The sequence below is a fragment of the Candoia aspera genome, chromosome 2 (genome assembly GCF_035149785.1).
Source record: "Candoia aspera isolate rCanAsp1 chromosome 2, rCanAsp1.hap2, whole genome shotgun sequence".
NCBI classification, from domain to species: domain Eukaryota; kingdom Metazoa; phylum Chordata; class Lepidosauria; order Squamata; family Boidae; genus Candoia; species Candoia aspera.
Window position 1 is genome coordinate 113,386,835 of NC_086154.1, and position 11,604 is coordinate 113,398,438.

Genomic DNA, 11,604 nt, shown 5'->3' on the forward strand with positions numbered 1-11,604 from the left:
ACAGCTAACACTGTTTTTCCTTCCATTCAAGTCAATAAGAAGTTGGGATGCAGTGTGGGGACAAATAAGGAACGGCCCTCCACTTCCCTCAGCCCCAGCTTTATTGCCATGGCAGGAATGAGAACACTGTCTAACTCAGCATCTATTTCCAAAACATCTAAACTCCTACATAAATCCCACATAAATACAATGGCTGGGTTTGCCATTATTTAATTATGAATCGCTAAATAAATAAGTATCTGAGTTTGCACAAAACACTAAGCCATAAGCCATAGTTTACAAACCACTATGGCTGACTTCACAAAACATTTTGTACATATACTATATACATACCTCTTATGCTAGTCCCTTTCGGGATAAGCAACATTACACAGAAAAAAAGTAAGAAGTAGCAAGCAAAAGCAATTAAAGGCTAGAGATAAAGAAAAGCAAAAGAAAACTAACTAAAATTGGGTTGTACTAAACTATACCTCTTGGTTTCTTGAACAGCTGTCTTGATAGTGGTGACCCTGGAAAAAAAAAGGTGTGTAGGTTTACCAGAGAAACAGGGTTCCTATGCCCTAGACCAGTGTTTCTCAACCTTGACAACTTGAAGATATGTGGCTGGGGAATTCCTGAATCCACACTTGTTCAAGTGGTCAAGGCTGAGAAACACTGCCCTAGACATTAACTCTGCAACAGTACGCTAACAGCACTAGGTTAGAATGATCTTCACCTCCTGCAGCACTACTGGAAAGCTTTCAAGGATGCAGGACCTTCTTGGAACAAACACAACAGTACAGGGATAGCTAAATCCCTGCTGAAAGTCAAGGGGTGGCCTCTCTTGTGGCCTGCAGAGATCCTGAGCCTGTGAGAGAGCAAGGGAACACATGCAAAGACTCAATTCACACATTATGCTAAACCATATTATATTTGCTTGGTTTGGAGTTGTGTGAAACTAGCACTATGGTTTGTAAGCCAAGTTTTCTGCTTAGAATTTTGTGCAAATCCAGTCCATTGTCACTTATTCAATTAATTAGCCTTGAGTAAACCATGGCATTACATGTTATAAAAACTAAATCACTGTGTAATTTCTTTGTTTTTGGTTTAGCAGATAAAGTGAATCCCACCACTGTAATACTTGTCTTAGCAAGCTGGGGGAAAAAAACCCCTTTTATTTGGTAAACTGTGATTTGGTACTGTGTCTAAACTCGGCAGAGACAGAAACAGCTCCTGAACCACATGGGTTCCAATCCTGCCCACAGAGCAACTGTTCAGGAGAAAGAGGGAGACAAGTGAAAGGGTAGAGCCTTGGCTACAGTGGCACCTGCAGCAAATCCTGATGATGCCAAAACAATGCTACCTTCAAATTCTTACAAAATACCCTTGGTTCTCCCACATCTAGACACTGATTTGGTATTTAGATCTCACTTGTCTCTTTTGGAGAATCTCATTCAGCTTTACCCAACAACAAATTTCTCAGTCTTCTCCTTCCTCTCAAACCATTTACTGTTCCTTTACATGTTTCTTTTGCAATTCCATCCTCATTCATTCTCTCTATATGAGCAAACCTCCTCAACATTTCTCTCTTGCATTGGTCACTCAGTTTTGTACAGTATTTATTCATTCAGTTGTTGTTGTTCAGCTGTGTCCGTTTGTGACCCCATGGACCATGGCACGGCAGGCCTTCCTGTCCTCCACTGTCTCCCAGAGTTTACTTAAATTCATGTTCATTGCATCGGTGATGCTATCTAACCATCCCATCCTCTGCCGTCCCCTTCTCCTTTTGCCTTCAGTCTTTCCTAGCATCAGGGTCTCTTCCAGTGAGTCCTCTCTTCACATTAGGTGGCCAAAGTATTTGAGCTTCAGCTTCAGTATCTGTCCTTCCAATGAACAGTCAGGGCTGATTTTCTGTAGGATTGACTGATTTTACCTCCTTGCAGTCCAAGGGACTCTCAAGGGTCTTCTCCAGCACCACAGTTCAAAAGCATCAATTCTTCGGTGCTCAGCCTTCCTTATGGTCCAACTCTCACAGCCATATATCACTACTGGGAAAACCATAGCTTTGATTATATGGACCTTTGTCGGCAAGGTGATGTCTCTGCTTTTTAATATGCTGTCTAGGTTTGCCATAGCTTTCCTCCCAAGGAGCAAGTGTCTTTTAATTTCATGGCTGCAGTCACTGTCTGCGGTGATCTTGGAGCCCAAGAAAATAAAATCTGTCACTGCTTCCATTTCTTCAAACCAAAGGGATATAAGGCATCAGATTACAGGAAAAACTATAGTTTGAAGCCCAAGAGTTGCTGTCAGGTGCAGTGAGTTCATACAACATGTTGTTAAATCAAAATGTGGTTTGTTCTTTTGTGGTTTAGCATGCTGTTTAAACTTAGCCAGTTTATAAACCAAGATTTATGGCTTAGTGACTTGTCATGGCCTGCAAAGAGGAATGGGTGGCCAATGTGTTTTAATTTACATTTTAATGTAATTGAAATATAGTAAATATGATTATTCTTCAACCATGCATTTAAGCATTCCCTTTTCTGTCTCATTAAAATTACAGTTTGGTACCAATTTTTGCAAGTCTCTGGGAACCACATTCAAGGTTTGGCAGGGCTAAAAGTGATTCTGAGGTCTCCATTCTTGTACTTCTGGCATTGTGTGTTGTGTGAATTGTATCAATTGTGGTTTATTCAGTTAAGCATAATTAAGCAAACTATATAGCTTAGTAGGTTGCATGAGCGCAGCCACAGCTAGGCTAGGTTTATATACAATCCACTAGGCTAAAATGTGGTGAGTTTGTAACTCAGTACAAAATCCAGCAGGTATAGTTCAGAGTTTTGTGTAAACCCAGATAATCGGATGAATTCAGTAAACCATGATTCAGTTAAGTATGGGTTGGCATATCTATCTATCTATCTATCTATCTATCTATCTATCTATCTATCTATCTATCTATCGATCTATCTATCGACAATGTTCTGACCTTATAAACAGTATTTTTTCAACCAGTGGCTATATCAGCAAGAACTACCTTTTTTGAGTAAGCTCTTCTGGACAGATAAGCAGCTTCTTAGGATGCCTTGAAGAACACCATGACTTGTTTTACACATCATATTAAGACAAGTGTGTAAAAGTGTGGCCAGGGGCCACAAGCAGCTCGCTCGTGTCTCTTTTGTGGGCCCAAAGCCCCCTCAGAGGGTTAGTGCCCTTATATTTGTGTGGGCATTATATACAGTCCTAAAACCACCCAGAGATCTATAAATAGGTGGGATAGGCAACTAAATAAACCTTGATTTGCAAAATACAGTTAGTGGATCTCTAAAATGCAAAGAGCCAAAACCAAACAAACCAGATTAAATTTGGCATAATGTGTGAAGCCAGCCAATGTGCTTTCCCTTCCATCTGTCATGCTGACAGATCGGGCATACACATGCCATGAGTTCAGCATTATGAGAGAAAAGTATAAAGAGTGTACATTTGATGCAAAGATACAATATACCTGTATCTTTGCATTAGATGCCTTTCTCATCCTCATTTTCTGCTAGATTACCTGTCTTCTGCCATTCAATTTTTTTTAGCTTATTTCTGACCCAGAGATGAAAGGGTAATATGTGAAGCTGTCCTGGATGTAGCTAAAACCAGCTCCTCATTCCTGCACACTCCATGCAGTTCATTCCATACTGGACAAGTCTATTAAAATAGTCTTCTATTTATATGCTGGCCCTTTACAGCGACAGAATTGAGAGCTGCAGCTGTGCAACTGAAACAAAATAAACCTCCTGTTAGTCACTTGGGAGAAAGTGATCAGCTGAGGCAGAGTAAGAGAAGAGAAGTAACAGGACTGCAGAAAGAGTGTGTGGCCTGCAGGACCCGGCACGGCAGGTTTGATGAATCGTGACTGCAGCACAGAGAAAGGCAGGTCAATATTTTTACCGCAGAGGCAAGTCCATCTCAAAAGCCAGTCAGAAACACGCACTCTGCCTGCCGCATAAACAACAGCCAGCAAAGACCTGGGTGGAGGGATATGGAGCTTCTTCACGTGGCAGTTCCTGCTTCGTCACCACTGAGCTTCTGATAGGGGGACGAGGACAAGGGAAACCATATCCAATCACAAAAGGGAAACTAGGACTCCTGACCCAGCGATGGAGAGGTCAAGCGGGACAACGTATCTCAACATGGATGCTGTGGCCTCTCGGGTGGGAGTTGCTCGACTCTTGCAGGCCGCGTTCGGATGCACTACCTTCAGCCTCGTGGCCCACCGAGGGGGATTCAGCGCTGCCTACGGCTCCTTCTGTGTATCGGTCTGGTGCCTCTGCTTTGCCGTCACCACCTTCATCCTCACCTGCGAGTTCACTCGCCTCCACAGCTGCCTCAGCATCTCCTGGGGGAATTTCACAGCTGCCTTTGCCATGCTCGCCACCCTCATGTCCGTCACCGCCGCTGTGATCTACCCGCTCTACGTCCAGTTTGACTGCGACTCCAAGAGTTGCGAGGTGAGAAACTTCCGCATTGCCAGCAGTGTTTTCGCAGGGCTTCTCTTCTGGGCCTATGCCGCAGAAGTGTTTCTAACTAGGGCCAAGCCAGGACAGGTGTCGAGTTACATGGCCACAGTTTCAGGCCTCCTGAAAATTGTCCAGTCCTTTGTAGCTTGCATCATCTTTGGCGCTCTGGCGAAGGACAGCCAATACAATACGTATGCAGCTACCCAGTGGTGTGTGGCTGTTTACAGCTTCTGCTTTGTGGTGACAGTGGTAGTGGTGGCTCTCAATGTCACGGGAAAAACAGCCACACTGAAATGCCCTTTTGAGCACTTTGTGGTCGTGTACACATTCGTGGCTGTCCTGATGTATATGAGCGCAGCTGTGATATGGCCGGTTTTCTGCTTTGATCGTAAATATGGCTCTCCACACCGTCCCTACCAGTGTTCCCGAGCCACGTGTCTGTGGGACAACCAGGTGGCCATTGCGGTATTCACCTATGTGAACCTAGTACTCTACATGGTGGATTTAGCATACTCGCAGCGTATCCACTTTGTCTCACCTCACTAATGCTCAGTTCTGATGCTATAAGAATCTTAAATGACTCCAAGAATGAGAGATTTAGGACCTGTTACAAAGCTGACACAATCAAAGTGTGTACTTAAGAAGAGGCCTATCCATGGGGGAAAAATGGGATGGTTTGAAAAAATACTCAGTGTACAGTAATCTGCTAGGTCATAGAGGCAACGCCATCAGAATTCTAGACCACAAACGGGTTTATTGCAATATCCAGTTCTCTTAGGCCTAATACCAAGAATTCAGAAATAGGTTTTGAATCCTAGATTTGTTGGAAGAACTCCTGAGTAATTTGAACTTGCAGCAGAAATAGAAAGACAATTGAAATGCCAGAAAAAACACCTGCCAATACTAAAGATAAGTTTTTGTTAAAGGAAACAAAATACCTTTTTCATAAGCCTGGTAGGTATTGCCAGATATTCCAAAGCAGGAGGAAGGAGAGATTAAACCATCATGAAGATTTGAAATCCTTTGAACTTCAAGCTTCCTCCAGACAAAGGAGATTTCAAATAACGATTTCTATATGCATGTGCTGGGTTGTGAGTAAGGGGGGTATTCCTGTTGGGAGCTGTTTGAAAATACTATTACACTGTAACTGACAATTGCAACAGGAAGGCTGCTGTGCTTTTCAAAACAATTACTTCCAGACAGTCCCTCTCAATAGTCCTTCAAGAAGAAAGAATCGGAGATGCCTGTGGAAATTGTGGCTGCCTGCAAGATATGTCTGCCTTTTAAGTCAAAGAATCTTCACTCAGACAAATGATTGTAATGTTTCGTACAGACATTAAGGCAGCTTCCCCCAACCTGGAGTTCTCTAGATGTATTGGGACAATAACTCCCAGAGTTCCCAGACGTAATGGGGATCAATCACATCGCAGAAGAACTAGTTGTGTGCCTTTCCATTTAAAAAGGACGTGTGTAACATGAATTTAATGAAGTGCCTATTGCCTGAAATGTGCTAGTTCTTAGCTTACGGCTAAGACGTCATTTGCAGAATTAATCATGATGCAAGCAGCAATACAGTAGTTGATACCCTACAGTGTGAATCAGCATTTAAATAAATCTAATTTAAAGAAATCACTGTTTGTCTTAATGGTTTATGTGTTTTTTTAATCCATTCAATCATGTCCAGTTCTTGGAGTCTGCCTGGACTAGTCCCTGCAGTTTTCTTGGCAAGGTTTTTTGGAAGTTGTTTGCCCTTGCCTCCTTCCCAGGGCTGAGAGAGAGTGACTGGCCCAAGGTCACCTAGCAGCTGGCTTTGTGCCTAAGGCGGGATTAGAACTCAGGGTCTCTCGGTTTCTAGCCTGATGCCTTAACCACTACACCAAAGTGGCTCTCTGGTTTATGTTAAATGTGTGTGAATGAGCTATTTCAATCAATTCAGAATAAAAATGGCTAATTTAATGGCTAAACAAAACCATTAAAAAAGATCTAAAGCACAGAAATTTAAACTTATATTTCTGAAACGTCCTGTTCTTGAATTTATCCTCACAGCTTCTGTTAGCCACTTTAGACTGCTGTGTGTACAGTATATCCACTGGGCACTGCCCTCAGTGACCATTCTGGTCTGGGCCGCAGGAAAAATTGGCTGCCGCAGAGGCCTGACTGACACTTTGCAAAGAGCTGCTGCAGACATCTTATATACATGGCTTTAGCACTCTTTTGAAAGAGCACTAGATGTGCATTTATAGAACGGGATTTGTGAGCTGTACAGAAAGTTAATTCAAACTGGGAGAGGGAGCCGGATTCTGCCAGCTGGATCTGACTGGATCTGTCACCAATAGATGCATTACAGGTTTTCTGCTACTTCACTTTGCGGGGGAGGTGGGAATAATTTTGCTAACTCCTATGCCACTTTGCCTACTTGAGAGGCTGCTTCTGAGTGCTGCTTGCCATGACCATTCACTGCCAGCCCCGGCATGTCCTCGCAACCCTAGTCAAGGATGAAGCTCCTTCAGTAGTGCTCCCTCCCTCCCTCCCTCCCGCATCACTCCTGCCCCTCCTCCATGCCTGATAGTCATCTGACAGGTCACAAGGGTGGAGGAGACCAAGCAGTGAAGCAAGTGGGAGCTCTCCCAGGATATCTCTGAGTGGGCAGAAAACAACACCAGCATGGAATTGGATGCCCTTGTTACCCATCCACTATTCTGACGCTATTGCATATATTCTGATTCACTCTGAAATGGTGGTGTTCTGATTATGTACAGTATTTGTAATCTGTGACTGATGAAGCATAGGTACCTATATACCCATCACACTATTACTTTGGGGGGAAGCAACATAATGCCAAATGCAGAAACAGACCAAGAAGTAGTCAGCAAAGGAAACTGAAGGCAGTAGATAAGAAAAAAGAAAAGGCCATTAATGTCTTCCTGCATCTTTGCTGTGATCCCTCTTTAGCATGTCACCAGCTGGCAGGAAGAACAACTGCCAATCACTGGACTGCAGCAGGAAGAGGGCAGGTTGGATTGCAGAATCTGCCCTTCATCTCTAAGCCTTTTTCTGGGTCCGTCCTTCTACATTTCATTCTGTCATAATAATGTTTTTAGCAAGTCAGATCCAAACTGAAAAGGGAATTCAGTTAGAAGAAGCACTTTTATTTAGGATTTATCTTCCATTCTTTTCCTCCCCTTAATCAAGCAACAAGTGCCAATGATTCAGAAGGAAATTGGGGGAAAGGGTGTTTGGTCCTTCTTTTCAATGTTATGCTATTTCACTGTTACAATATATATACAGTATATACACTTATTTCACACACACACACACAAACACACACACACTTATTTCAAGCTCTGGTAAGTGCTTTTCTTTACAGTTCACTTACCTCACACTACATTTTGTCTGGGAGACAACAGCAGACCTGTGACCAGAGGGAAATGGGTATGCTCACATCAACCTGAAATGGCCCATAAGCATAGCTCTGATCCTACCCACTACAGGTCACCTGACTTTATTTTTGATGCAAGGGGCAGTGAAGTGTTACAGATTAGACACTTTGTGGCTGTCATTGGATGATGCCAGTTTAATAGGGAAAACACTACTTTAATGCTGACACATTTAAGGATAACTTAAGGCTCTCTCATTGATGGATTGGAAACAATTATGAAGGCAACGTTGTCAAGTACAAATGAGTAAAGGCTGACAGAAAACATTATTTAGGGTTCAGCTGCTTTCTTTCAAAACTCTTGTTAGTAATGCATATGTAAATAAATTCATACTTATGAACATACAGAGCTCAGAATCCTGTTTCACACACTAGAACTACTGGTAACTTACTGTCAGCCTTTACTCATTTCTAAAGTACCTTTAATCCAAAGAAGAAAAACAAGAGCAACTCTGCCCATACCTTGGTTTTCAGTCAATAAAACAATTACAGTTCCCTAATCAGTAGCTGTGCTATCCATCAGCATTTCCCCCTCTCTAGATGTAGTGAATTATCTTCCCTTCCAGTCAGGTTCAACCCTAAGCATGGGTCCAAAACCATACTGCTCACACTTATGATCCCTACATTGGAACCTGAGTGGAGAGTTTACACATTTCTTGGTCCTACTAGATTTTTGGTTGTGTTCAGTACCATTGACCATGGTACCCTTCTGGGTTGCCTGTGAAAGTTGGAGGTGCTGTTTTATGGTAATTCTGCTCCTTCCTGACTGGATAGTTTTGGTGAGTGGCCATAAAAGAGGAGTAATTAGCCAATGGCTGCTCCAATGAAGGTTTCCACAAGGTATGGCTTTCTCCCCCATGCTATTTAACATCTATTGGGAGAAGTCATCCATCAATTTGGGGTGAGTTGTCAGCTTTGGCGTTGGCAGGCAATCAGTCATCTGAAGCAGACAAGAGAGAACGTATGCAGAGCAGGCAATGGTAGACTCAGATTATGAAGGGCCAGATCATGGCAGGTTGTCTAAGTCCCAGGACATACTAACAACTTTGAAGGGCAGAGCAAAGGCAATCTACTTGGCTAGTTGAGAAGCCAGGACAACAGTGTCACTAGTTGAGTTACACCCACAGCTGGGGCTATTTTGGAGCAGCTGCCATGTCTTGCTCTCTGTTGGAAACAACTCTCCAACATCAGACCTGTGTTTCTGTAGCCTTGCTCTGCTCTCAGACTTTAGACTATCACTCAGAGTAGTTTGTGGAAGTCTCCTACATTTGTATCCTAGATTGACAGACCACTTCTGCTTCTCTGCTGTTGCCTCACCCCATTCTTGTGCTCTTGGCTGTCTGACTGCTAGCCCTGCCTCTAATCTCTTATTATGATTGTCAACTGGATCCCTAAACTCTCAGCTTCAACCTGTATTTACAGACCATCAGTGCTGTGTCTTGCTACCAGGCAAGATCTCACCTTCCCCTTATTTCTCCTGGCATATGTGTGCAACTACTAAGCCAAGCATTCTACCTGCCTTCTTAGTTAGTTAGTTTGTTTATTGTTCACATTTATATGGCTGCCCATCTCACACAAGGTGACACTGGGCAGCATACAACAACGACATAAAAACAATGAATAAATAAGAACAATCACTATAAAAAATTGATTTTTTAAAAATATCACAAAATTATTAAATCACTCTTCAGTAAAGGATCGTTACCTTGTCGTGGTGCTGGAGCTTGAGCACCTCAATGATGCCATGAGCTAAACCGTGAAGGGCCACCCAAGACGGGAAGGTCATGACAGAGAGGTCAGACTAAATGCGATCCCTGGGGAAGGTAATGGCAACCCACCTCAGTATTCTGGCCGTGAAAACTAAATGGATCAGTACAACCAGAGATATGTCGGTATACCATCGGAAGATGAGACCCCCAGGTCGGAAGATGGTCAAAATGCTACTGGGGAGGAACAGAGGATGAGCTCAACTAGCCCCAGACGTGATGACGCAGCTAGCTCAAAGCCGAAAGGACGGTTAGCGGCCGACGGTGCTGGTGGTGAACGGTGAATCCGATGTTCTAAGGATCAACACACCATCGGAACCTGGAATGTAAGATCTATGAGCCAGGGCAAATTGGATGTGGTTATTGGTGAGATGTCAAGATTAAAGATAGACATTCTGGGCGTCAGTGAACTGAAATGGACTGGAATGGGCCACTTCACATCAAATGACCACCAGATCGACTACTGCGGACAAGAGGACCACAGAAGAAATGGAGTAGCCTTCATAATTAATAGTAAAGTGGCTAAAGCAGTGCTTGGATACAACCCAAAAAATGATAGAATGATCTCAATTCGAATTCAGGGCAAGCCATCTAACATCACAGTGATCCAAATATACGCCCCAACCACAAATGCTGAAGAAGCTGAAGTAGAGCTGTTCTATGAGGATCTGCAGCACCTACTGGACAACACGCCTAAAAGAGATGTTATTTTCATCACAGGAGACTGGAATGCTAAGGTGGGCAGTCAAATGACACCTCGAATTACAGGTAAGTATGGCCTGGGAGAACAAAACGAAGCAGGACACAGGCTGATAGAATTTTGCCAAGACAACTCACTCTGCATCACAAACACTCTCTTCCAACAACCTAAGAGACGGCTTTATACATGGACTTCACCAGATGGACAACACCGAAATCAGATTGATTACATCCTTTGCAGCCAAAGGTGGCAGACATCTGTACAGTCGGTAAAAACAAGGCCTGGAGCTGACTGTAGTTCAGATCACGAACTTCTTCTTGCACCATTTAGGATCAGACTAAAGAGATTAGGGAAGACCCACAGATCAGTTAGATATGAGCTCACTAATATTCCTAAGGAATATGCAGTGGAGGTGAAGAATAGATTTAAGGGACTGGACTTAGTAGATAGGGTCCCAGAAGAACTCTGGACAGAAGTTGGCAGCATTGTTCAGGAGGCGGCAACAAAATACATCCCAAAGAAAGAGAAAACCAAGAAGGCAAAATGGCTGTCTGCTGAGACACTAGAAGTAGCCCAAGAAAGAAGGAAAGCAAAAGGCGATGTCATGAGTAAGGATGGCGAGCAGGGGGCTCTCACCCAGACTGTCAAGCGCATGCGTAGCACTGAGGAACTGTTCAGCCATTCAAAGAGACACAGATCGGGACCGCCTTAACCTTTGGGGTTTATATGGCTGGGTTTTCCCACGCTTTCTCAGTTTGTTAGGATTCTTGTTAAGTACTACTAATAAATATTAGAGACCAAGTCCTCGCCTCAGTGTGTTTCCTGGTAATCAGGACAGGCAACAGTGATAGGGGGAGATATGCCCAATTAAATGCAAAATTCCAGAGGTTAGCCAGAAGAGATAAGGAATTATTTTTAAACAAGCAATGCATGGAAGTGGAAGAAGACAAAAGAATAGGAAGGACAGGAGACCTCTTCCAGAAAATTAGAAACATCAGAGGTAAATTCCAGGCCACAATGGGTATGATCAAAAACAAAGATGGCAAGGACCTAACAGAAGAAGAAGAGATCAAGAAAAGGTGGCAAGAATATACGGAAGACCTGTATAGGAAGGATAACAATATCGGGGATAGCTTTGACAGTGTGGTCGGTGAGCTAGAGCCAGACATCCTGAAGAGTGAGGTTGAGTGGGCCTTAAGAAGCATTGCTAATAACAAGGCA

The 11,604-nt window shown here is 43.3% G+C and overlaps 1 protein-coding gene across 1 annotated transcript; it reads left to right on the forward strand.

Moving 5' to 3' along the window:
• The first annotated feature begins 3,856 nt into the window (after nucleotides 1-3,856).
• MYADML2 (myeloid associated differentiation marker like 2) lies at nucleotides 3,857-6,076 on the forward strand. The gene has a single exon (XM_063296527.1). The coding sequence runs from the start codon at nucleotides 4,122-4,124 to the stop codon at nucleotides 5,025-5,027; it is 906 nt and encodes a 301-aa protein (XP_063152597.1). The 5' UTR covers nucleotides 3,857-4,121; the 3' UTR covers nucleotides 5,028-6,076.
• Nucleotides 6,077-11,604: the final 5,528 nt, after the last annotated feature.

Coding starts and splice junctions, on each gene's coding strand:
- MYADML2 (XM_063296527.1), top strand. CDS start 4,122: ATGGAGAGGTCAAGCGGGACAACGTATCTCAACATGGATGCTGTGGCC.